The sequence below is a fragment of the Falco punctatus genome (assembly GCF_963210335.1).
Source record: "Falco punctatus genome assembly, chromosome: 1".
Classification (NCBI taxonomy): Eukaryota; Metazoa; Chordata; class Aves; order Falconiformes; family Falconidae; genus Falco; species Falco punctatus.
The window spans coordinates 112,888,518-112,916,217 of record NC_137580.1 but is presented as its reverse complement, the minus strand read 5'-3'; the positions used below and the strand labels follow the sequence as shown (position 1 = coordinate 112,916,217).

At 44.8% G+C, this 27,700-nt stretch overlaps 1 protein-coding gene across 7 annotated transcripts in view; it reads right to left on the bottom strand.

Annotated features, from left to right (window-relative positions):
• Positions 1–26,542, bottom strand: part of WSCD1 (WSC domain containing 1) — a 43,216-nt gene extending 16,674 nt beyond the window's left edge. Inside the window, exons 1-3 of one of the 7 annotated variants that reach the window (XM_080397934.1) lie at positions 14,597–26,542; positions 14,313–14,357; positions 4,677–5,373 (exon numbers count right to left, since the gene is read on the bottom strand). In XM_080397934.1, coding sequence (XP_080254060.1) covers positions 4,677–5,103 — 427 coding nt within the window. In that variant the 5' untranslated portion in view covers positions 5,104–5,373; positions 14,313–14,357; positions 14,597–26,542. The other 6 variants (XM_080397936.1, XM_080397933.1, XM_080397935.1 and 3 more) reach the window with 6 other exon arrangements.
• Between the last annotated feature and the right edge of the window lie 1,158 nt (positions 26,543–27,700).

The window sequence follows — 27,700 nt, the reverse complement described above, 5'->3', positions numbered from 1 at the left end:
TACTTTAAGCAGGCTTGCTTTTGCAGATCCAGAGTCTGCAACCACCCTGGAGCCACAGTTCCTGCAGGCAGCTGCTGCCTGCTCCGCTCCTGCCCTTCGGTGACAAAGCGTGGCACGTTGCTAAAGTAAAGGAGAAGGTAGTCTTCAAAAATTGTATGAACTTTGAGACAGCTTGTTTTCTTGAAAATCTCTAGTTGATAATAAGATGGTGCAAAAGAAATATTAAGAAAATCAATTTTCTTTGGGTACATAGAGTTATATTAAAGCTATAATGGAAAGATAACTTCAGTCTTAACTAGGCAGCCCTGTCTAGCTATCGGATTGAACGATCTCTTTCTCTGCAGTGCAAATGAGTCTCTTAAAATATGTCTTCCTTTATTTAGCATATGAAAGATAAATATTTCTCTTAGAATGCATCCTATGTTAACCCTCCTTTTTGTTGTCACGAACAGAATACTGCAAAAATCCAGCCCATTTTTTAATATACGATTAGAAGGATGATTTGTAGTCCCACTATTATAAAGTAATTGTGTGTATATAAGTACATTTTATCATTAAAATATGAAGGAAAAAAGGAAATTTGATTTTAGAAGTAGCAGTATTGAGATGATAACACAGGGAAATTAAATAACGTGAGCTGTGGACAGGAAAAGAATATATAATAAAAAATGAAACTGAAAGGCATTATACTAACAGTAAAATAATCCAAAGAAAAAGAAAGTTCAGGCCACTAACAGAGATTCTGTAGATAGGAATAATAAATCAAACATTTAAATATTACAAACACAACAGTAGATCCAAAGACCTGCACACTGGTAATTTGCAAACATGCAATTAGAAAATTCACAGGCTGTGAATATACACCCACAGCATGCTGTTAACGAGATGGGAGCCACACACCTGCAATAAGGATGTTCTGCATTTTACTGGAGACTTTTGATTTGGGTACTTCGGTTCAAACCAGCAGCAGCAGAAGACTCAGTGTGTGTGGGGCCAAAGAGCCCAAGCTGGGGGGTGCGGGCAGGCCAGCCGACACGGGCAGCACCCCCGCTCCTTCCTGCCTCCCCCGCCAGTGCTGCCAGCCGGCAGGCGTAATATCTCATTCACATCCTCCTGTGAATGAGTCACGGAGAGACTCTGTGATCTTAGAGTGGAAAGTCATGTCAGCAAGCCAGTCCCTGCCACCTCTGCATCCTGTGCAATGGCATAACCAGGCCAGGGGAAATGATATGAAACACCCCATCTGCTGAAAGCCTTCATAACAGAAATTTTTCATTTTTTACATAACAAATTCCTGGTTTTATTTGTAGCACTAGAAGTATTTGCCGGTCTTCCTGGCAGGACAAGGTGTGGTCCCTACCCTGAGCCACTTGCCATGTAAGCAGGCAAGATAGCTTGAAGTGGAGCTAAGGAAAAAAAAAAAAAAAAAAAAAAAGACAACTTGAATTCTCTTACCCAAGGCTGCGTGATTCTGTGTGGACACAGAGCAAGGCGAGGTGGGGCAGGGGTGGGAGTGGGAGGTGTTCACAGTATGCTGGAGCAGATGCCATCATTTTTGCCTCAGGTTAAGGGTCTGCCCTGGGAAGCCTGGTGACGGCTGGCTCACAATCCCCGTGCCTGAGCAGGGGCAGAGCGGCCGTGCTGTGTCAGGAGGCATGTTGGGCATTATTAGGATGGCACTGGTGAGGAGGGCACAAACACAGCCTCTGTGATAAGGTAATGTGACGCTTTACTGAGCGGGAACCACAGGGCAATGCTGAAACTTTAACAAGCACTACAGCAACAGAGGAATTCATTATATCTTGGAAGGGATCCATAATGAGATGACTAGCCTGTAAGTTTACTATGAGAAGGGGGGGGGGGGGGGGGGGAGGTGGGAAGAAGACATGCTCTACATAGGTAGTGAAAATTTTAATTGATAATTTCCAAAAACATTCCAGTCCAGTGCTTGTTAACAGTACTGCTATTAATAATGTCACTTCATGCTCAGTCAGATATTGAAATGATGCGTATTTCAGTCAGCGTAATTCAGTGGGGTGCAGCAGTAAATAGTCCTTCTGGCTCCTCTCAGTCAGCAGTCAGAACCTGAACAAGGCGCTAGTCTCAACTAACTTTATCAATAAATTTCAAAACTAATCTTTTTGGTTTTAACTGAAGTTTTTAAAGAACAGGTTCAAACTCTGGCTGATATTAGAGTAGCTTATAAAGACTCATCAAGTTTCTCTACTCTTTCTCTATTCTTTTGTTCATTGGGGGGAAAAGAAAGTCACCAAACACAGTAGGGACTAGAGCAGCCCCAGCAGCTACAGTCCATGGACAGAGAATCTGCCGTGCTGTCTTTACACGGTCAGGACTGGGGAAGAGGCAAAGCCAGAGGGCTTGTGGGCGCTCACCGAGCTCAGCCAGCCAGGTTTTCTTCATTGAACCCACTGAAACTATCTGTGCTGCCAGAGCATGTGCAGCATGGAAGTACAAAATCACAGGGTATCCAGAGCAAGGGAACGTAATGTACCCGGTATTATTTTATCACTTGCTGTCCTCCCTGGCCCCCTCAAATCTCCCAACATGGAACAGCAGGCTTGCCCAGGTAGCACCCTGCCTGGACCCCTCCTTGTTAAATCATCAGCTGCTACTGCACAGCAGAGACCAGGGTGCCTGCTGCTTGCAAAAGTGTGAAAAAGTAATATTTTTTTAATGAGGTACACATACAGAAGTGGTAGCCTGCAGGGTTCATGTGATTCTTTTCTGCAACTATCCATGAAGAGCTTATTTAAAGTGGATGGTGACTAAAGTTAGCAAAAGATGTATATTTGCTGAAGGTGAAGGCGCATCTTCCTCCCGCAGAGAGCCGATGGTGTCTGCGTCCTGCCCTTCCCAGTGGGGACAGGGATGGGGACAGAGCCCCTCCCCAAAGTTTTCTGCTGCCCTGCACCAGGTTTGGTCACTGATGCATGGGATGGAGCAGTTGTAACCTCATGTTTTGTGCTGTTCCAGGGGCTGTTGTTAGGCTCTGAGGTCCCAGGCTTTGTGCTCGGGGCACATCACAAAGTGCAGTAGGGTTCTCTGGGAGACATCTGCACTTTGCAGCCTCTCCTCTCTGCCACCAAAACCTGCTATAAATGGGATGTTACGAAGCACCGGTGGAGCACTCATGGAAGCTCCAGATCGATGTTTCAGGTAACTCCAGTGGTTACAGTTTGCCTGGCTCACGTTGTGTGACTCATCTCCCATACACCATCACTATCACTTTCTTGTTCCCATTTCTGACAAGTCAGTCAGTAGGAGTCATGAGGTGGCACCCATTTTGTGGGGTTTTTGCAGAAGGTGCCCCTTTGTTTGGGTAAATTTATTCAACAAACTAAGGAGCAGTTTAGTTACGTGGTGTCTAGTCATCCAGATCCCACTCCTTTTTTATTGTCGGTGAAACATCCCCAAGAACAACTAGTTCTAAAAGGCAAAGGATGAAAGATTGCAAACTCGTAATTTGATGCTGCAGGTTTGAGAGCATGGTCAGTCAGCTAGCTTGAATCCTGATGCTTTCTGTGTTGGGTTCCTCATGGGGGTATTGTCTGCTCCCTGGGGGGATGCTCAGCCGTCAGAGGTGACTGCAGAGCTGGGGCTCCAGCTCCCCGTTGCGTGGTGAGCTGCTCAGCTGTGTAACAGCTCAGCGCTGTGGGCATCCGGCTCTGTGCACCTCTCCGGAGAGCATCGTGGGTCCAGTGAGGGGATGTAGTCCCAGACTTGCCTGGGGTGATGCAGCTCTCTGGAGGGTCATGAGGGTGTAAAGCCATGCAGGAAATGTGAATATCTACAGACTCCTGTTTTGCTGCTTTGCCTGCTCCGAATAATAGTTTATTAAAAGCTTTCCTACTGAACGAACCAAAGCAGTCCATGCATGTATTTATCAGCGGTGCTTGGGGCAGCACAATCAGGCTTACAGTGAAGTGAACTCACTTTTCTGTCAAACCTGAGTGGCTTTCCATTTGGATTGGAAAATGCAGAGTTTTGTACCCAGTGCTCTGGCCACTGATGCACTACACCTGTTCAGCGGCGTGAATTCCCCTTGTGTTCCCCTTGGCCTGTTGCAAATTTCCAGCAAATCTGCCAAACACTGGGAGCATGTCTCCAGTTCAGAAGGGTTGTATGGCCCACATCTTGTCCCCCTAAGGACAATGTGTTTGCAGAGGTGGTCACAGGGGGTAGGTCAGGAACAGTGAGTGTGTTTGCAATAACAGAATTTGGTATATGCTAGAAAGCTTTAGCAGTGAGGAGGCACTTCTAGACTTGAGGTGTTGCGTGGTTTTGGGTAGTTAATTTAATGAAATCCACTTTTAAAGTGTTTCCCGTTCTGAGAAAGAAAATCAGTTAAACAGCGTTCAATTCTGCATGCTTGAAGAGAAAATAATATAAATTAGGGAAGCATATTTCACTGGGCTTCCGCTCAATCAATAAAAATACTTTTTGGAGGAAGTTACAGCTCAGCATGACCAGGGACATCAGGACCATACTTTGGCCTGTGGATACGCTTAAGAACTGATTTGAAAGTGGTGATGAGCCAGGAGGAAGGCATTGCTGCAGGGGCACTGTGGTGCTCGCCCATCTCTACCTGGGACAGTCCTAGGGGAACGTCCAGTTTATACACATGCCAGAAGACAGGGCAGGGGTACTTCCCTTACCTTTGTGTTCAGCAGTGCGCTTCATTGCTTTAAATCCTGCTGTTTGCATTGGCTCCTGATCGCTGATGAACCTGTGAAACCACCTTCTTCTCAGCTGCCTGAGCTCCGAGTTGCGGGTCACGAGCCACCGTGGGATGTGCCGCTGGTCCAGGGCTGGCTCCTGCAAAGCGTCCATGCCCACCAGCAACCTGGGACCGGGGCGGGGGTTTTGCATCATCCTGGGGTCTACAATCCCTACCCCAGCCATCCCATCCAGCACTGGCAGGGCCTGGTTAGTGGAGGTCCCACGCGAACCTTGCTGGATAACCAAATGGGTCCGCTGTAGCAGCAGGAGGCTGCCAGCCATCAGGTAAGCTGCTGTGAGGAAGAAGAGCAAAAACTGGGTCCGACGAAGAAACTTCTGTAGCCTGAAGAAAGCTTTGGCCATGCCCTTTTTGAAACTGGGCCCTTCACGCCTCCTGACAGGCCCCTGAATCTCCGTCTGGCTGGACACTGGTTCCTCCCATAAGTTCAGCCCATCACTTCGGTGCCTTCTCCTGCTGAAAAGCCTTCTTGCCGGATGGCCGTGGCAGACAGAGCAGCCTGGCGTGGCACTGCTGCCGGCCTCAGGCGCCTGCCTGGCCGAGGGGCCCCACGCGCACCCAGGGTGATGCCATTGTTGTGCTCTGCTGAGCTGCTTGACAGACGATGCTGAAACCTGAAATACCAAGGGGCAAGGTTGGTTCACATCCAAATAGAAAATACCTATCATCAGGGTGACTATTCCCCACCCCCCTCCTTTTTTTTTAGCTCAGCTTTTCTCCATCTGTTGTTTATAATTACGCACTTCAAAAACTAGAATCCAATGAGAATGATCGATTAAGCAGAAGCTAGTTTCAGATCTTCAGCCTTACTTTTTTTTTTTTCCCCTTCTCTCTTTTAACTTGGAGTGAAAAAGAAATACCTTTATGATGAGGTTATTTCTCTTGGGATGTTTGGGAAAAAAGTTCTTTATTTTCTTTTGTCAATAGCTGACATCTCCATTCTTTGTCACTGCCTGGAACAGACAGCCACAGTATAGGCATCTTTTTAGGAAGGTATTATCAGATTCCTTCCTTTCAACTAGACAGTAGCTAAGCTACAAATGCAGATCAGAAGGAAACAGCAGTGTGGGTGGGTGTGGGAAAAAAAAAGATTGCATCAACTCACAATAGATAAGATTATTAATCTCTTTGCAGCGCAATAAAGCCAGGCTTTATGCTGGAAGGATATTTGATGATTGTGTACTTACAGAGCTTTGTGAGTTGCTGTGCATGTTGCTTTAAAAGAAACTAGAGATCCTGCTATTTTTTTAGTAGATTTCTGTTGCCAAATATTGAGGTGTGGATGCCATGGATAAAAACTAGTGAATGTTTGGAAAAAAAATAATTTCAGGTTTCACCAGATATCTCTTGACTGCTTCTGAGCTTTGCAGGCTTTAGTTGTGCTGGTGTATACCATGATGGGGTTGTCTGGGCAAGAAAAGCTCCTTTGTGCTCTAGGGAACCTTTAACCTCCCACAGCAAATAAAAGCTGGCATCTCCCCATAAGATCCTGTTTTCCCAGTCAATCACTTCTCTGTGGAGCCAGGCAAGTGTTGAGAAAAGATGCAGTGTTTTCCAGAAAAGAAAATATTATGGCTCTTGCTTAACTTGTAATTGGGGCACACTGCTGAAATCCACAGTCCTGGCACAGAAACGTCCCTTCACTGTACTTCTTGGTATCTGATTTAAAGTATTGTGGATGTTCACTTATGCCTCTTTCTTAAATAGATGTTGCCAATTAAGTCTCCATCCATTCCCTTTGTCATTTAGTTGTGGAACTTCTTTCTATCTTAAGCAGAAATCAAAAACAAAGCTCAAAAACTTGCAGGCCAAAAATATATTAAAGCTCAGCTGCATCTTTTGTCAATGGAGCCTGAATTCCTTTTGTGTGACCTTTCAGCTAAATGGGGTTGGCTCAAGGCAGGAGTCCCCGTTTTCTAATCTTACAAGATGGGTGGTCTGGAGGACCTGATTTAGGTGGCTTTTAGAATGTTTTTTTGTTAAAGTTCATGTGTCATGGTCTCAATTGTATAGGGCTGAGTAATATCCAGAAATATTCTATGTGTTTATTGCTACGCTTTCTCCAAGAACTCGGAGGAGTGAGCAGGTGCAAAGGGCTTCAAGGCCATAGCATGTTGTAGTAAATTAAGACCACTTTCTCTACCGTGGAAGTTGACACCCACCCCCCGCTTCTGATCAGCTCCAAAGCCAAAGAAAATGCATTGATTTACAGTAGCTAAAGAGCTGACCCTTAAAGTTAAATTACTGAAAATCTCTGATCAACGTTGTGAGTGCTCAAGAATTACAGTAAAGGGTCAGAAGTACCTAGGCAGATGAACAGGAAATTAGCCATAATTAGATACTGCTGATTGTTACTGTGCTAATTTATCTGAAGAAATACTGTCTGTCAGCATAGGTATGATTTGATACACTAGTTGTTCCTAACGTGGGGCTACTGAAAACTTGAGCTATTCCCAAAAGAGGCTGTCTAATTGAAAAGAAAGATGTGTGCATGTATTAGCCATTTGAGATTCTAACTGGGAAATTACTGTGCTCCGTACAGCATACAGTATTTTGAGGAAGGCTTGGCCAACGGAGGAGGCAGCTGCATGCTTTGGCACCTGAGCAGACAGCACACTGTTTGAGCTGTCATCTATAATGCAAAGGTATGGCTCTTAATAAAATGCTGCTGCAAACCCTCGTAGGTGCGATGATAGTGGCAGCAATCACATAGGTTTTCAAAAGGTTTAAGATTTTTTTTTCTTGCCCGCCTAGCAGCAAGATGAGGCTAGATAAATTTGTAAGACTTGCAGTCATCTTTATCCAACTGTAATTCAGGGTTTCGTAGCTGTTTTGATTTGCTCACAAAGTGAGCAAAGCTCTCAAGTGCTCCCCAGTCATTTGCATTGGAAGGTGCTGCGGTGTCTGGGACCCTTCAGGCATTGCCAGTCCGCAGTGCCAAGAGTGGCAGCTTGGCTGGAGAAGGAGCATCGAAGCCGTGTAGCCATGGTCGGGCACATTACACTTGAAACTGCATCACCGGCCCAGTTTAGTCCCTTTTAGTGCTACTGCATGCATCTTTCAGCAAATTTCAGAAAAGTTCCTTCATGTTTGTGGTGAGGTAGTGGGGAGCAGCTGGAAGTGGTGTCATCCCCAGACAAGAGGCTCTGCCACTTTTCTGGGCAGCACACGGCAATGCCTCCTGGTGCCAGGGGAGGTGGGTCTGGCCACCATCTGCCCAAGCAATGGCTGTGAAGGGTGCGATGTGCTGCCTCCCACATTAGCAGGATGGAAAACCTGCCATGCATCAGCAGAACTGGAGTTACTACCCAAGATAGCAAACCTAATTTAAATATGCAGCAAGCTCTGCATCCAAACATCAAGAAACATTTGGCATTGCTCCTGTTGCTCTGCCTAGTTTGTTTATTTATTTACTTACTAAGGAAAAGCTGCTTCTGGGTCTCAAAAGGCTAACTTTTCCCTTGCCCAGTGGTTGAAAAAGTTTAAATGATACAAGCCAATTTTACTGCAGTCAATATGACATATATAAATTACCTCCAGATGCATTCGCCCTCAGTACAGTTACCATGACAGTACGTTGTAGTAAAAACCAACCAAATAAATAAGCAGACTCTCCGCCCACAGCAACTGCTGCAAATGTGCAACTCAAAAATTAAATGTTGCTTTTTACTGGGGAAATAGCAGAGAATGCTGCTGACATAAAAAAAATGTCATTTGTTTTTTCCATAAATGGCATATTGCAATATCATCAAAGTATGCCTAAAAGAATTGAAATGCATCACTTTTGATGATGATATTAAAAAGGAAAGAGTGAGGAAGATATGAACTACTATCTGGTAATAGAAAATGTATCATTTATCTGTTTCATACATGTTTCACTTAAAATAAATAAAGGAAAATGGAAGAAAAGTAGAGTCTTCTGTTCCTATTTATCAGTTCTCAAGCCAAAGGGGTTTTAGGACCATATAAGTTGAGAGTTGAGTTAGTGAAATCATAAAATGATAATTGAAAGGACTTCGAGATGGGCAATGAGAACTGTTAAACAGCAGAGAAGACCTCTAGGTGAAGAGAACAATGAAAGGGTTAACGCTGCAACCGGGGAAAAAAAGGAAAATAATAAGTAGTGGTGAGGCTCAGCTGTGGAGATGGTGAGCAGTAGTACAGAAGATCAGCTGGGTACTGTGCCTTCAGCAGGGAAAGGATCACTTGCACCACTGAAATGGTGGTGCATCTGGTGGCAATGTTTTTATGAAATAGATAATTATCTGGTTATTGAGGGCAAGGATTTGATGGGGCTCAGAAAAACACTGAGTGATCTTATTTTATGAAATAAGGATTTTTTCACTTTACTAGTCACAGGTAAATTTTTAGCTATTGGGAACTCATAACCATTCAGTTGTTTGAATGGCATTTTTAGCTGTTTGTGCCTGAAATTTTTTGACTGGAAACGTCATTAGAAAAAATAGTTTGAGGTTGTTTTTTTTTTTTTCCTGTAAGATCTCTATATATGCCAGCAGGACTGAATATAGAGCTGAAAAATGCATTTTACCTGACATCCCAGTATCTCAATATAGGAACCTGTTCCAATCAGTTTCCTAAAATGGATAATGCTGTGATTCTTCTTGCTATCTCTGGGAAAGCCAACATCTTAAAAGAAAGATCCCTCTAAATCTGCTGTGACTTGATCACCAGTGGATTTGCTGGCTGGTAGCCAAGATTTCAGAGTGCTGTCCAAGTGCTGGGGAATGCTCCCGAGCACTGTTGCAGGTGGGTTATTTGTTTATTCAGGTGCTGTCAGGCTTTGGAGCGCATGATGCTGGGTGCCAGCTGTAAGAGATGCTTTCCCCAAAGCTGCAATGCTCAAACAAGGCATGGTCCTACCAGCAGCCACAGAAAAGCTGCTTTGCTTTTCTGAAGCTTTCCTGCAGGCCACGTTGCTTAGAGCCTGCTCCTGTGGGATCTTGTCATTGCCCAGAAGAGTGGAGTGGCAGAGGCAGCAATCCTTGAGGGAACTTTAGTGTTATCCTCTGAATTAGTGGTATCATCTGAAACAAGCTCTGGCAGCCATGTAGTGCCTAGCTCTGAGTATGTCTGTCAGCAGGCAGCTGGCCATTTTCAAGAGGATGCAAGGTCCTTGGTTGAACATGCTCTAGACACTGGGAACAGCCACTGTGCCTGGTAAAGGATAAAGTATCTTTCTAGAGCTCTGTCAATATCTCATAAAAACAATGTGGTTAACAGGTAGGGGAACACCTGCACCACTGATGTGTCTGTGGGGAGCTCTTTTGGGAAGGATGCAGAGAAGGGAGTTGTCTGTGTGTGCTAATCATTTCAGGCCATGCTGGAAATACGCCTTTCCCTTGGTGTCTTTATAATGCTATGAGGTTATACACAGCCTTGAGACATCCCAAAGCACAGGCTGTGAACTTGGTACGTTGCATCTCAAAGTGCGCTGACAGGACTAAACACCAGACCTGAGGTGTTTCCAATTTGAAGTGCTGGTTTTCTTTTAATCCTTATTTTTCATTTGTTACATATATAATACCAGATGTATAAATACCACTAAAAAATTGCTATAATGAAAAGCAGGTCAGTGCCATACTTCCAAAATGATCTCGTAGAGTGTGACGGAAGATGTCACACTAGGCAGCTACATTAATATATTTGTAAAGAGAAACAGAAGAAAAATTGTAAAGTTCTTGAAAATTCTACTCCCCTAGCTAAAGGAATAGTTACAGCATTTTTAAGAGAAGACTGAATACTTTCAGTGATGCTGTGAAAGCTGGTAAAAGCTGAAGACACTGAAGAACAGCCCTAGACTTGCGGATGAAGAGTTGCTCTGTTGAGGACTGTCACTTAATAGGTTGCTCGGTGCAGAAACTTAGGTCAATGCTGCATTGACAGCTGCAGCTCATCAATAGTTGATTTGTCTAAAGACCAGCAGGATTTTGCAAATTCAGAGTTCTTGGCATGGAAGCAAGACTGTTTTCTATTGTAAACTGAAGGGAACTGGACTCATGAACACTATTTTTAGAAAAATCCATCGCTCTTCCACTTTTCTGCTTTCTTTTGGCAGCTTTCTTTGAGGACAAACGTAGTGGGTTAGGATCTAGCCAGAGGACTGTGTCTTGCAGCCGTTCTTTTGGATACACAGTGTTATTTTCTTGAGGCTGTTTGGAAAGTCAAGGCCGACGTCATACTGTGTGAATGCGTGTAGGAAGAAAAACTCTTGGGAAGCCCCAAAATTAATGTCAGGATCCTATCAAATATTTGTGGTTCCTTTATTCAAATAGCTAAAAGCATCCTGAGTAACCCTGAGTATCTGCCTCTGTTGGTCCTGAGATGGCCAACAGCAAGTGCTTCTCACAGCCATACTTTCATATGTGGCCAGAGCCATTGCTTGAGTTTTGGGAAAGGGGTTAAAAAAAGACTACAAAGGTGGGCTGTCTGAGCTCTCCCCTCATACCTTGAATGGAGTCGACAGAGGAATTCCACATTATCCCAGTTTCCAAACCATGCAAAAAGAGAGAAAAATGAAAATGTGGATCCACATTTGTGTGGAAATCAGATATGCTAAAAGAAAAGTTTAGAAGATATGTCCTGGTACTCTTACTGTCTTAAGCCCAAATCCACTCAGATCAAGATACAGGTTGATGCTGATGAATTTTGGCTCAGGTCCATTGTTAGTTTTTCTGGCTCCTTAAGAAAACATCATGCAGAATTGTCTCACTAACTTAACAGTGTAATTTAGGAATTCATGCAAAGGAAAGAAGAAGAGGTGATTTTGTAATTCTGTCACCTTTCCTAGGATGTTCTTTCACCAAAAAGAGGAAATTTTCAATGAAGGGTTAGTATAATATTAATTTCCTTAACCAACTTAAATGTGTACTTTTCTATGAGAAAGGGTCTGTGGAATATAACCTGATCATTGACCTTTCTGGCAGTTACAATGCAGTGCTCAAATGAGACCCATCTAGAGTCCAACAACCTGGCCTTCCCAGAGCATTTGGCTGCAGATGGAGAGGCAGAAACACCCTCCAATTCTGGCCCTGGGCAGACATTCGCCCCGCGCTCTTCCGATAAACCCGCAGACGAAGCTTTTATCACAGGCCCTGGAAGAACCACAGCCACCGTCCCAGCAGCGCATAGCCATCCTGCACGGGCAGGACCAGGAGACAGCCCTGGCACAACTCAAGCCGCACACAGCAGCATGCCACAGAGCTCCACCAGCTGCAGCAGCTCACACCAGTTCTATTGCTCTCCAGTTTTCTCACCCCTGCCCTTCCTGCAAGGCAAGTGGAAAACTCAGGTTGCTTTTCTTCATTGGTCCAAGGCAGGAATGTCTAGCTCAGGCATGCAAAGCTGGCTATGAGTTAGTGCCCATGATTTGCTCATGGATATTCTGCATCAAGCTCCATGTGAAACACACCACGTCAGTCAGTTCTGCTGCTGCAGAACTTGCTGAGGGTTTGTATTTAAATACAGTAAAAGGGTTTCTTCCTCATCTCTTCCCAAGTCACCTCTGATAGTTTGATTTGGAGAATAATTTCACTTTCAAATATTTCTAGAAACTGACTTTTCCACCCCCTTCCCATCAAAATGAAGCTTATAATCTAGGAATTTTCAGTAATGAGGTGGCCAATGAGACATAAGTGAAGGGACCTTCAGCCTGCCCTGACCACTGAAGCTCCGGTGTGTCATGCCAGCTTCCCTACCAAGAGATCTGGCCTTGCTGTCTGGGCTTTCAGAAACAATGAGCGCTTCTTCCAACTTACGAAGTTTTACCTGCTGGAGGATTGATCTGTGCTGACTCCACGCACATGCCCCCTCATGAGCAACAATTTCCTGAGACAGTGCTGCTTTGAATATTACTTGAAGCACAACATAAGGTCTGCCAACAAACTAGAAATGAGGTAGAAGCACCACAGTTTCTCCACATGCTGTAGTGGAAACATTGCAAGCTGAGAGGGCTTTCTGTCAGGTTTACTACTGCTTGCTACAAGTGTGCTTGCTACAAGATGTAATTAGATTGCAAAGTTATCTTTGGTGCTGATACCATGTTAAAACTGTTAAATAATGATGCATTGTGATAAATACAGCAGAAAAATATCTTCATGCAGAGATAGCAGAAAGATGGAGAAAAAACTCTATAGTCCATAAACTAGTCAAATCAAGTTGAAAATACACAAGTTAAAAATATACATGATACTCACTGCATATTGTACATGGGAGGTGTTTTACAGTTGATGGATATTTCAGCTTTGGAAGTGAAAGGCAATGCCACAGAACAGAGCTGCAGCCTGAGGCTGGAGAGTCAGTGCTGACTTGTTCAAATTTGGTTGACGGCAGCTCTTTCACTAGATATTCCACTTTTTTGAGACCAATTTTCTAGCACAAGTAGGTGTGAATCTAGGCAGCGATTTTGTTGGTGAACACAGTCGCCTGTGGTGAGGGATGCAGAAGAGCCCGCGGGAGGCAGCTGGGCCAGGAAGGCGTGTTGTGAGGCAGAGTGCTGACTTGGAAAGTGTTCCACTGACAGCTTGTCACAGAAAGCACACCATGGCGATATGGTATTTGTTCCATTAATCCAATACTCTTTACTTAGCTCAGTGAGAAAGTAATAATCAGGAGGTCTTATTCCATGCCAGTGTGGAAAAGATGCAGACATGTACATACCTACACTCTATATGTGTGCTTGCACACACATGTGTATGTATGCGTGTATGCATTCGGTACACAGAGGGATGTGTACTCAAAAGATAACATGCAGTCTGCAGTTCACCGATAAACTGAGACCTATCAGCAAACAGTATTCTTGAACCTAGAAAGTATTTTGATCAGTAATAAACCATTCATGCATAATGTACATCCCTTTGATATTTAAGAACTCAAGCACCCAGCGAATGATGCTTTATCTGCAATTTCCAAAAAACTCCAATATGGTGCTGTAGCTGTAGGCTGAAGTTTTCCAAGGTACTGTTGTAAAATAGGTACCATATATTGATTTTTGTCTCAGCCCACAGTAGCTAGGGATGAGATCTTTTCCTGTGTGCAAGGAAATCTACTAGAATTATAATAACATGCAGATCTTTAACTAAATCATAGGTATTTAAGTGTCTTTCATAAACCCCTCGACATCCAAATTCCTGTGGCATCCACCTACTAAATTTTTTTACTCTATTTATTTAGCACAGTGATGCTTCAGAAATTGTTTAGAAAAGCCGAGCATTCTAGCCTGCCTCACCAGGCTATGTGACACAAACACACACTCACATTATCCATTCTTACTTTTCCAGTATAATGTTTCGTGGATGCCCAGAGAAGGGCATCTTGAGAGCAAACTGCAATCTTTATAAATAATGCAGCTAAGCCTCGTGTACTTAGATGCCGTGGATAAATTTAATAAATCAAACAGCCATTCAGACCGTGATGAATGTTAATACCTCAGCCTCTGCAAAAAGTTGTCTGGTTATTACTTGTGTCAAGGCCAGCTGACAAGCAGCTTGCAGACACAGATAATGCAACTGTGTAAGAAAAAGAGGAAAGAACTCACGTTTCTTTTATGATCGAGGAACTCCGGTTGTAGCCAGGCAAAGTCCTAGACAATCCAGTGAAATATTATAAAAAGCTGTAATGCATATCTGGAAAGCTGATAAATCCTGTTCCCGCTGCCCTTCCCCACTAATCCTCCTCCTGCCTCCCGCGCCCAGCGCGCAGAGCCGTAATCCCCGAGCACCCCTCCGTGCTCTGCCTGGCTGCGTGGCACTCTGCTCCTCCAGCTGTTAATATCGGTAACTAACCCAGCCAACACGCAGCCCGCACATGCTCCCTGCTCACCACCGCCTGTCACGGTTCCTCGCCGGGGTCCCTCGCCGGCGTCCCTGCGGCTCACTGGGCCAGGGTGCCGGGGTCCTGCGCCGTGCCGGGGCTGGTGGGAGAGAAATGCTCCATGGCCTCCTGCGCCAACAGGCACGATTGGAGCAGCCTCAGTGCTGCACTGCCAGAATCCTCAGCCACAGTCGGTACACTCGTGTTTCATAACACTCCCCCTGGTCGGGGAAGCAGAGCCGCTCCTTTACGTCTGCTTCACGGAAGAGCTCTGCAGCCTTCCGCAGCTACAGACGTTTCCAGACCTATCCATACACTCTGTCTATATATTTGTCTAAACGCATGGATGGCTGCATAGGCAGATACCTAAGCAGCAGCAGCATGAAGACCTAATGTGATCAGCTGAACGGATGCTCCTGCGTTTGTTTCTCCATGCCTCTTCCCACTAGGGGCAGATCCCTCTGGAGCTGCTCCTCCGGAGACCCAGACCCCTCCCCAACAGGTCCAGAGGGTTCCAGGAAAGCGAGTCCCCAGCAGCCTTCCGGCACCAGCTCGGAGATTCCAGGCAGCAAATTGTTATTCTGGGCACAGGTGGATAGAAGTAAATTATTTATAAATGTGCAAGCTGAAAGGCAGTTTGCTTAGTGTCCTTAGGACTGCCTGCCCTGCTCTGCTGTCTTCACTGCACGTATGGACTCCTTTCTGCTACTGGTTCACATGGAGATTGATCAATTTATAATTATTCTTAAAGCATCTGCATTTAAATGGGAGTAGGCTGCACGCTTGTAACTGCATGTGGTTTTGAAGCACCCCATAGTCTCTGCATGTTTAAACAAAAGCTGTGGAGATTTGTCTCTTGGAGCCAAAATCGGATGCAGTTGTGGGGAGTGTGGGTCAGTAATGTCAGACCAAACACCTGCCAGGCTGTGAGAAAGCAGCACCCGGGGGGGTTCCTGGATCTGAAAGAGGGAATTTGGATGCCACTTGGGAACTGATCCTGTTTCCCTTCTGTATGCTGCACGGTACTTCATGCTCTGACCAATTCTGTGGGTTTCAGTGATGCTGTGTGCATGGATCTCTCTCCACACAGCAAGCTCCGTAAGTGGGATCTGAACCCACCAACACAATGCTAACACTGCTTAAATTACACTCAGCTTTCCCATCTCTGTGCAGTTTAGGCAAAGAGGGACCTGGTTGTTCGTTTCAGATCTCTGCATACGTGCTAGCTAATTTCAAAATCTTCTAGCTGTGAAGCAGAACTGGATTAGAAATGCTCCCAAAGACGGGAGCTATAGATTGATCTCGCTTGTTCACCACTTTGCAAAAAATAGCGCAGTGGTGCTGGAAAGGTTCAATCTTTAATTGGTGCCAGCATCAAGGGAGTAATTTTACCACGTTTGTGTTTGCATTGCTTTAGTTCCACCTGTGTTTCTTGTCTTAGTAAGTAAACTGTGCTGTGCCTGGCTACTGAAGTTTCTCAGTTTACTTTTCCTTTCCTTTTTTGAAGGATGTTTTGTCTTGTTGTGTTTTGCTTTAAAAAGTCTGTTTCTAGCTACAGAACATGGGGAATAATTTTCAGTCATGGTAGACGAAAAAGGACTTTGCATTTCTGCTCACTGCCAGATGCTTGACCCCCCGGCATCCCTTTTGCAAGCAGCTTTGGCTGCCGGGCAGGAAGCCTGGCTGGGTGGGCAGCAGAGCCCCCTCGCCTAAGCACTGAGCCCATGCAGGCGCTGTGCAGCAGAAGCAGAGCCCAGGGTGCTGCCGCCAGCAAGCGCCTCTTCAAACAGCAACCGTAGTGCTCTGTGTGTTTCCAAGGGGTGAGGGGAGCGGGTGAGGCAGGCACCAGCGCCATGGGGGACAGCTGGGACATGGGGGTCTCCTTCCAGCCCTGCCCCCAAGGTCCCAGTGATCGTGGGCAAGCTGTGCATCCCCCAGCACTGTGCACCTTGTCCTGCTCTTCGCATCCCTTTCTGTGTCTGACTACATGCTGCGATGCTGTGAGCATGGACTTTGGGGCTCGTGATAGAATTTGAAAAGATTGTATCATAATGACAATTGCAAATCCATCTAGTCACAAGATATGCCTGTTGTTGTTGATGAGAAAAAAATGGCAGCTGCTGACAGGAGTACCTGCTATGAACAAATTTGCAATAGTTGCAAATAGTTTTCATATACAGAAATCCAGGAAAGATTTCAGGCTGTTACAGCATTTGCACAAATCTGAAGATCCTTCAGACCTGGTAAAATGTGGAAATGAACAGTTAAAATGCTTTTGCTCTTAACAAATGTTTTCTGGGACTGAATGTATTGATAGGGCTGCAATTGTACAGTGATCTTGTGGATTTTGATTAGTGGAGGACTGCAAGACTTAACAATGTAACATTCAGATTTTAAAATAGTGATGGCTGGAGAAGTATTCTCTCCCTGAAAAGTTGTGCGCCTGTTAGATTGCAACCTATCCAACCTTTATGTGTGCATACAGCTTTAAGGCTGCAAAATTCTGAAATTAATTTAATTTTGCTGAAATTAAATTAATCAAATGTTTAATGTAATGACATTTTTAAATGTTATGCTGGGTTGGGGCCTAAATCAATAGAATTACAGGAATCTGCCCAGGTAAAGCAGTGGCAGGAAATGAAGTTCAGTGTTATCAGCAAGAAAAACGACGCTGAAAATGTACCAAACTCCTGCTTTGCACTGCAGTGTACCAGCGGTGCGACACTTGTGCCAGTGTGGCTGCATCGTTCAGCGCTGCAGCCATGAAAGCAAGCCTCCCCTCCCGGACACCCGTGCCAGCACAGGAGCCCTTCCCTGGTGCAGTAGGTAGGAATGGAACGGGTGGCTGAGCTCTGCCAGGAGTGTTCTGGTGCCGGTGGGAGCAGGCACACCGGTGGTGTGGGCAGCGTGGTCTCTGAAGGTGCATGTGGGCAGGAACAGCCAGTTGGGACCTTTGCTACCAGAGCGAGTGCCAGCTCAGGTCTGCAACCGTCTGGCATGCTTCTGAAGGCGTTGGTGAGACCTGCTCGGCATGATGAGTGTGGCCTGGGGACACGCTATCGCTTTGACATACCATCTATTGTCAAAGATTTGATGTGAAAACAACCACTATTGTTTGGGGGTCTTGTAGCTGCTCTGCCTTGATTTCCGAATTCAGGAAAAGCCCAGACAAACTGCTAGGTTTTATAAAACATCAGCCCTGCAGCACTGAGCCCTCTTTAGTGCCAGCTTGTTTCCAGGATTTTGTGTACAAAATACCATGCGGAGGCTTGCAAGTCCTGGTGCAGCCATGGGCAAGACCCCTGCTGCCACAGGGTGACCCGGCCGAGGGGGCTATGGGCTGCAAGCAGCAGTGTCATGTCACTGCTCAAGATTCAAACCGGCACCACGTTGATGAGATCAGCAAGGAAAATAAAGGGAGGGTAGGGTTTTATCCCCAGGGGACATGGCAACACTCCTCTCTCCTAAAATTATTGCAGTGGAGTATTTCGGGGTAGGGTAGGAGGTGCTCTGTGTCCCCTGCTGATGCTGCATTGCACTATGTAGCAGTCATGGGAGTGCGCTGCTCTGGGGGCACGGCTGCTCTGGCCCCTTGGAGCAGGCACGGGCAGCGGCAGCATGCGTGGTGCTCTGCACGAAGTTTCACTGGTTTGATTAACTTAGTTAAAGCAAGCAAAAGACTGTTTTCAAGCTTGCTTTATTATTTCAGTTTAGCTTGTCTAGAGAGACTGGCTAAGAAGTCAGTAAGCCCTTTGGACAGGATGATGTTAATAATCACAGGGAGCCATAAAATCTCTGTTCTGTGAAGATGGGAATTATAACGTAGTTTCAGTAAACAAAACAAGGCATTCATAAATTGAAGTAAGGTTGTCCACATAAGGTTTGCAAAGGCTTAATTAAGTCAGCTGAATGAAATCAATATATACTTTTACAAGGCCACCGGATTAGATGCCATAGTATGATAGATATATCATATATATAGCATAGATAGGATGCTTTGCTGTCACTGTACTCAGCACTGATAAGACCTGCATCACATTGGACAGTCTCTTATTATTTTTTTTTAAAGAATTACTATTCTGTGATTAGATGATTAACAAATCTCTATTAGTACTGTCTGGCAAGTGACATTAAGTTTGCTCTCTTCTTACCCAAGTGTAACAAACAGGGATTAAATCCATGGTAACTTTGGGGAGGCCATTTTAGCAAGTATGCTTTGCATCTTGTATGAAGTATCTATATATTGAATCTGCAAGGTCTCCCCTACCCTTTGATGTGCTGGTACTTCATTTTTTCTGTACATTGCAATTATCTTTCATTCCACAGCGCTCATGTCAGCTCAGTTTTGTTACTAAAATGATATTACATGGATAAAATAATAATCAATACAGTGTTCCAGTTGAGAAAATAGGAGGCCAAACTCTGCTTTTTCTGTGCCCTGATGCAAATCTGAAGAGATTCCCAGAAAGGCGGTGGGAACCACTCCAGATCTGCACCTCTGTTGATGGGAGCAGGACCCTGTCTGGTGAGCCTGGGAACGTGGAGGTGGATGACAAAAAACATGATGCTGTTAAAAAAAATAATCAGAAAGTTAAATGTAATGAGAGCTTCTGTGGAAATGCCACATTTTTTTGGTAAATGGGAAGGAGGCTGAGATAATTGACCTCTATGTGGAAACGTTGATGTGAAATCTAGGGGTGGTCATAGGAATCTGGAGGTCTTTTGCAAATGCTCATCAACAGGACTTTGGTTTTTCTAAATATGCAGGATATGGAATTCACCAACATCTGGATTTCCATTAAATCCTAAGAGGCAGTACTGTTTTTAGAATCTTATCCTGCCTGCTTATCTAGCCTAATGCTTTATTTTACATGGCTTCAATAAAAAGTAAGAGAGGACTTTCTAGGACTGGGAATAGAGCTCTGACCAGAGAAAAAGAACCATAGAAAACCTGATCCAGGAAAAGCGTTTGAATTTTGACAAGGTGGCTGGCTGAGGGGGGCTCATTTCTGTCGTTGGTTATGCCAGGTTCTGCTCTCAAACATGGATAAAAAAGAAAACGATGACATTTTGTCTAAGACAGTGGCCAGTGACTTGAGGGACCTGGGCTCAGTTCCTACCTTTGGCACACACTCACCATATGATCTTAAGATGGGGTGGGGGAGTCTGAAAGCCTTGACAAGGAGAGTTCTGGTGCCTTTTTCAGATTTCAAAGAGAGATGGAAGCTTAACTATCCTTCACAGTCCTGGCCATAATCTCTCCACTCCCTAATTTCCTGTCTGGTTAATAATACTATTTTTCTCCCACTCCCCGGGGAATTTTTCTGTCCCTCACAGGGAGCAGGGGTCGATCTTGTGATGCGTGCTCTGCCTCCAAGCTATGCGATGATCAGCTCTGTTTAATCCAGGCTGACTGAAGCGGCTGCTTGTTTTAATATTTTGTTCACAGTTGCAGTTTAAATGCCTTAAAGAGAAATACCTGTTCTGTGTTTGAAGTGCTAATGCAGTCTCAAGCATGGCAAAGCAAAGTCATCGCTCTAAAGGGTGAGCACTGAAAAGCCCACCTGAAGAGCTTTAAGGTGAGTGTGAATAATGGGCCTTCAGCATCCATCTGCATTAGCCGGTGTGCCGTCACCTTCCTCTCCCTCAAATGGGACTGCTGAGAATACCTGCAGTTCGGAAGGAGAAGTTAAAAATACGTGCTGTATGGGATGAGGCATGAGTGGTGTTGATTATGAAGAATGATGTGTGAGGTTGTTTCACCTGTATTCAGACTCAGAGCTACAGGACATTACTCTTGTTTTAACTCGCAGTATTTTTCATCTGTGTCATCCCATTGTCTACAGAGAAGTTGTACCTTGACAAGGCCCATGAAGGTGCCTGTTGCAGCTGCTGTTAAATTAAGAGGAAAATAGATCAGATTTTCAATTCAAAATTCAAATGAGGATCTGATGTTTTACATGGTAGAAGTAGTGTAAGAATGAGCAAAGAAAAGGAAAACGAGATACAGAGCTGAGCAGGATGCAGACGTGGAAAAGGATATCTAGTAACACTAAGAGAAAAGGGGCAAAACTAGGAAAATAAAGCATGTGTGCATTATGGTCATGTTGTAAAATTAGTCATTTGATGGAATGAACGGCAGCTGGAGGCATTCTGCATCTGAGTAAAATTCAAAGCACTTTCTCTGCTTGATGGTTCTGCTTGGTTGTTGCACAAAATACAGCACAGAAATTGCAAAATGAGTGGCATTACTTTTAGAATCCTGTTGTGGGAGCAGTTCTCGTGCTAAATGACTCAAAGTTTCAGTCACTTCAGAAAATAGGCTCAATTGTAAAAGTACGGATCCGTTCAGATAAGTGACAGTTTTTGCTAATGTGGTTTCAAGAAGAAACATCTAAAAGACTGTGTGGTTTCATAAATCAATGTAAGGTAGCAAATAGTTTTCTTGTCCTTTTTATTTAATAATTCAAAATTCTCAGGGATTAGGCATTCTGTGTAATGCCTACCAACAATTTTTAGTTATTTCATGAAATGACCGAGGAAAACAGCTGTTTAGTGCAGTGGTTGACAACGTTGTTCTTTTTTTCAGAATGACTAGTTTTATAACAGGAATGCCATATTATGCGTAACACAGGGAAAACTATCAGGTTTAATACAATTATTGGCAAAATTCTCTATGATTTCAGAGCACCCAGTATGTCAAATGCCAGACGTAGAGCATTTGTTGAAGATTGTGCAGATAAGTGAAAAATCTTACATTCCTAAGACATCGATCAGAATTTGCTTTAGCTGTGAAAATAAAGGCAGATGCTAAAATGATGCTAGTCTGTATAGCAGTACCGTGCTTAATAGCAAGTGCCACTGTAGCACCGGGCAGTACGCTGTTGCACCTGATTCAGGTAATGATGGAGTGTGGTTCCAAATGGTGGGAAGAGGTGCTGGAAGGTGCAGCATAGACCCTGCCTAGGACTGGGGCCTCCAGCTCCAGAGTTTCCCCTTTCCTGCTATCATTGCTGCTAAGGTAGGTCATGGGTTTGGAAGCAGCTGATACCACTTTGTACTTTTGGGGGGTCTGAAAGGACAGAAGCTGTTGCAATAATGAGTGCGTGAAGAAACAACCACTTAAAAGATAAATGAAGAAAGAGGATAACATAGATGAGGGTCTTGAACACATTTGTAGTGCCTAAGTGGAGGTGAAATAACATTCAAAAATATAAGATATAATAAAGGAAAGCCAAGTTAATTTCCAAATTCAGGAGAGATTTGAAAAGTGAAGGTAAAAGTTCAGCATAAGTAAGATTTGCTATAACTATAGCTGTTGCTGTTGCTCAGCTTCCAATTTATTAAAGACTGAAGCACACTGTGGAAAAGGAGCAGGTAAATATGAGTTTTGGTCAGGATGTTGCTGGTCTAAAAGTTGTTAAAATTTTGTTTCTCACCTTTAACATAGCATCGCATGAAATGCTGAGGGGAAGCTTCAAAATAAACAAAAAGTGGCAGTGGTGCTTTGTACTGTGTGTAATCAAGCTGCGCAGCTCCTTGCTGCTCTAGTAATCATCACCTAGCACTGGCACAGAAATGTGGGACTGGTTTGATTGAACTGAAAATGGAATAGGTTTCCAGAAAGCAGCTACTGTGTGCACATTTTGGGAACAGGCTTGCTTTGAAGCGAATGGGTATGGAGGAAGTTCTGGCAAACTGGTGGGAGAGGGGGATTGTGTAGCACTTGTGCAGCATTTTTTTCCCCTCATTTCAAACACTGTGAACTTGTTGATGTTCCCTTACTTCAGGCATGCATTATGTCGTGTTATGGTTTTTGTCATGTTTCATTTACACTCTTATAAGTTCCACAGATATTTAAATATTTTTTTGAAGAAGTGCCAACTATACAGATGGCAATTGCATGTACTGCTGCACAAGAAAGTATTGGTGGTGTGGTTAGCATCCCTGGGAAAAGAAATGCAACTGGTGGAACAAAAATCCGATGACAACCCTGTTTTTCTGTACCTTTGATGAGAAACAAGACAGCTAGGTGTTGTCAGTGGACAGGATAGGATTCAAGGGAATCGGCTGCAGGCACTGAGCAGAGTAGATAGGTATGTGAACGTGGGTTCCGGGGTAGAATTTATTGTTAGTTTTGCAGTAAAAAGCAACATTTTGCTGATCTCTTCTGGTGTTTGTGCTTGCAACTTCATGCAAAAGCAACTAAATTGAGGGTATCATTTGACCTGACTGTTAAGAGATGATGGTGATACAGCGGAACTGTTTCTAAGTGGTTGCGAAAGGTAAATTTGCTAAAAGCACCACTCAAAGATTTGGACCCAAAGAACACAGTAGAGCTTCTGGTGGGTAATGTAGGGAGCACATTGCAATGTGTGTGCAGAAATGGGTTTTATATACCTGTAATCTTTGAGGAAATTTGATTATGATTTGGGCAGTGACAACCTTAGTCATAAGAGATGATATCTGATATAGCACAACGACAGGACACAGCTATGATGCAAGCTACTGGGCATTTAATGGTCTGTGTTCTGTAGGAAGCTGGACAAAATGGTCTTCATTTGCTGTGGCCTCAAAATGTGTTCAACACTTGTGGTCACATCGCCTGTAGTCGTCTCTGTTCTGCCCACATGTTTCTGTTTGTTCATGATGTCCATCTTCCTTTGCCTCAGTAGAAGTATTTCAACCTACTGGGGTGGCCAGATGTTGGGGGAGCTGGGGCTACAGATGCGGTGCAACCCTCCCGCCCCCCTGCTGCCCGTTTTGTTCTGTGGTGTCTCTCCAGCGAGGCCAGCAGCGCCGCCTGTGCCCGAGCCTGGTGGCACCCACTGCTGCTCTTGGCATGTATCTGGGCCCCGGTCATGCCACGTCTCCGCACTCGGCCCACTGGTCTTGCCATGGCCCAAGGAAAGGAGCCGGGGAGCGATGGCAACGTGCAGAGTGTCCTAGTCTTGAGTAAGTAAATACTAAGGTTTGTGAAGGTCCACGGACTGAAAGAAAATGGCGTGTTTGAAATCTGGCCCCATGAAGCGGAGCGCTTCCTGCTATTCAAGGGCCTTCAAATGTAACTTTGAATGTATATTCCTTCCTGATATTGTGTCTCTAACTGTGGGATTCCTTTGAGCTGAGCTCAGGGGAGATGGACAGTCCTTGGCCAAATCAGTTTACTATCTTTGTTCTTCCTATTCAAGTGTTTTTCAGCCTCAGAAAACACATTTAGCTTTAAGTACTGGTATTCTTCTGAGTAGTGCCTTTTGATGTTCTTGACTGGTATTATCTTTTAAATGTAGCTGTTTGTTGAAGAAAGGCCAATTTTTTTGAAACTGAAACTTGCAGTTTCACCAGCAGCTTGCGTCACTGCTGTGTTAGGTATACAGTGGGTCCTGCACCACACCAAGCTCTAGAGATGTTGCCTCCCCCTCTCCCATTCAGACTCTGGGCTGAATTTCAAGGGAAGCTTTATTGGAGCTGCTCAGCCAGACTGTGTGAAGGAATAGTGTGGATGATAAGACCTTACTCTGTGGTAATCACAAAGAAACAACAGCTAAAGTCTTCAATCAAATATGTCTGCTTTTGTTTTCTGCTTGAAGGCTTGGTCTTTTGACAAGTGCAGGTAATGTCTTGCTCTTTATTTTTAGTGGACTGTAATAAATGTGAGTAGATAGAAAGTCACCAGAGCCATAAACATTTCAATGTCCCCAATGTCTTCCCATTTCATAAAATAGCAGCACCAGGACCTTTCAGAAACCTTCATAGCCTCCCTTTCAGATTCTGTAGAGAAAAGTGAGGTTGTTAGAGCATTAGATTAGGGGAGTTGTCCCACGCTGGCTCAATCATTCCTTATCAGGAGCTGACAGCAACAATTAGGGAGCCCTGAACACCCAGCACAACAGAGATCACACCGATTCAGTGTTTAAATAACAGCCAGGATGTCATGCAGTGCTCTTTGCAACCTGGCCTTGCAGTTAACACTCGCCACCTTTTCCCAGCTTTGAAAGGAGAAATAGCAGAGTCATGGCAGTTAGTTTGCGGTCTTCAGTGCCCATGAATTAGGTCGCTGTCTGGCAGCACTACTGAGTTGGCCAGTTAGTTTTTCTATGGCAAAAACTTCCCCCTCCCTCCAGTTTTAAGTGCATCACAAACAACATACATGGCAGACTGTCAAAGGTGAATCCAGAGTCAGGGATCACAAAGGAAGGACAAGGACAGCATCACAGAGAAATGTAGGAGAATGAATGGTAGGGAAATAGTGAACTGGAGGTACTAAGTTCATTTCTCTTGTAACATTGGCACAAGCAGGTGTTCAGCAATGCTCAAAGTGAGTTTCAAGACTTGAAAAACTGTCTGCACAGTTGCCTGGTGGCACGCAAAGAGTGAAACATATCTGCGTAAGGAAGTCATAACAGTCCCATTAGTGATAGTTAAAAGAATGAAATGGAGGAGTACAGTAAAACTTTCTTTTCTCAGTTATTCACCACACAGTTTTCCCGTGCACTCACAAAGCCTGTGCAAGTAGTCAGCATCAGGGACAGGATGCTGAGTTGTGTGGACAACTGGTCTGTGTCCTCAGTTCTATTTTTTTACGTCATCAACAGAGCAGACGTAGATGGGCAGTTTTGGTATTGGCATCCTCAGCAGTCTCATAAGCCATTTAATCACTGTCTTTCTGCTAACGCTTCAAGCCGAGGCACTTGAACCCAGTCTCAGATCCAGACAGCTCAGGGCGTTTGGGGATGCATGCTACCAGGGAGATGTTTGGGGCAGTGTGAGGCTGTCAAGTTTTGGGGCCAGTTCTATTCACCAAACGCATGGAAAGAAAACTCCTCAGCTCTTTGTACGGCTTAGATATAAGCACAGATATTTGCCAGCTCAACTCATAGCCTAAATTAAGCACATGTTGTGCCTAATTCTCATTTAGAACAGTAATGGAGGTAACAAAACAGCTCATGGATTAGATAAGTGTAATGATATCCTTGTCTGGAGTTACCGGGATGAAACACCATGGAGCTCTGGACCCAGCCGGAGTTTGTGGGTTTTCAGCTGCTCACAGAACCAGCCTGGAAACATGAGGTCCCAGGAGGGTTTATTTCTCTCTTTCCATTGTTAGATCCCTGAGCTGTAGAAAAGGCTGCAAAACACTGCGGTGTGTCCAATGCATATGAGAACTGTTAACTTTAATTTAGGGGTTTGTTTGCCATTTCCCTTACTTTTAGTAATAGACATCAAATTATGCTCATAGTTATGCCCACATAAAACTAGAGGTCTTCTGCTGCAGTTACTGGGTTTATTTCATATTTTCCTCTTCTCCCCATTCCTCCATCAGGCTCTGTCAGGTGAAATGGATCCGTCGGTTTTCCATCCTCGTTATTTTCAAAGCTGCAGTTTGTTTTGGGAGCAGGGGCTGGCTGTGGCCGCTCCCTGTGGAGGATGCTCAGCTCCGTACGCCACAGGCTGTGCCTGCGCTCGGGGCTGCCGGCTGCGTGAGCCCTGCCGGGGCCGTTCCCAGCACTGGGGGTACAGCTGCAGGGTTTGCTCCCCCGCCTTTCTCCCTCCCAGTTCGGATGCTGCTGGCAGTGGAGCAGGGGCTCAGCCGTTGCTTGGTAACCGCAGCCACATTTCAGAAATGTACCCTTTTACAGCCAGCTTCCCAAACTAATGGCTTTGAAAGGAACAGTTGTTCTTTCAGGATTGCTTTCATTTTGTCCTTTCTTAAAAAAAAAAAAGGGGGGGGGGGGGGGGGGGAGAAAAAAAGTCTTTCAGCTCCAGCTTTGTTTTTCTTCTCCCCTCTGTTTCCTCCCATCTGTCCCACAAAGGGGAGCAGTGTTACATGCCTGGGAGCAAAGCCCTTTCATCCTCTTCTCCTTAGGGTTTAGCCATTGTAATTTCTGAATTTCAGTCTGAGCGGAAGGAAACTCTGAGCACTTCCCATAACATCTGCATTTGTCTTTACTCTTTGCTGAGTGACGTGCGGAATTAGAATCTATAACTCGAAAGTTATAAAGTAGGTATGTTTATTGCGCGCAGATGCACGGGGGATCGCTCCTCCACAAGCGTGCATACCCGAAGCGACGAACCATCTCACATTTATACAATAAAACAAATGAATATTCAATTAACGCCTATACATATTCGTTACCTAAACCCCGCTTTGTATGTTAATTAGCTTATCAGTCCGTTTCCTGGAATGTGGTGGTCTTGCAGGTTTGTAGGTGATTCATGTCCTTGTGACCATCCGATCTTCTCCAGCAAGGAGACTTAGCACTCCCTCCCTCTAGATAGCATTTGAATGTCTCTCATCCTTTTCTCATTCTCTTTTAAATAGCCCCTTTGTTAGGGGAAGAGGGGCAGGCGTCTCCTCAAAACTGTAGTTGTCTCCTCAGAGCTGTGTGCCAGACACCGCACCCATGACCAGTCACCATACCCACATTCCTGAGCAGACATAGACAATCACAGTCGGTGTCCATCGTCCCCATTTCACACTATTTCTCCATATCACTGAGCATAGTTTTGTTCTTCTAAGAGCTACACGTTTTACCCTCTTCAGGGAGGACAGGTCAGTGTTGTAGGTAGGACCAGTGCCGTAGAAGCGTTCACTGTCTGTTCTCAGCTTTCATGGTGGTTTGCCAGATGTCCCCCTTGGACAAGTCACTTGCTCCTTCATGCCTTGCTCTCCCTGTCTGCAGACCAGATGTGGTGATCCTCGCGTAGTGCCCTGTGCTCTAGAGGTGGCTGAGCAACTGGCAGCACAGCCATGGCATTTCCTTCATGAACGTGGGGTGAGGTTGTCAATAGCCCATGGGGCTGTATCTGGAAGAGTTGCATCAGTTGTAGACCGCAGGCAAACAAAAAGCTTAACTGCCCTGAAACCAAACTGCTGCTGTTCACCTAATGACAGCCTTCTGTTCCTCTTTAGCCTAATGGACAGCCATCGCAGCCCTGCAGGATGCGTCTGTGTAAGTCACCGCAGCATTGACTGAGCTCAGCAGAATACCATGTAAACCTCCATAGGCATGATCAGTTGGCTTGGCTTTAATCTTCATGGTCCTGCCCATGTAGCACCTCAGTCATGGATGATGCAAGGGCTTTGATCTAGTGGGGAGCTGAACAGCCATT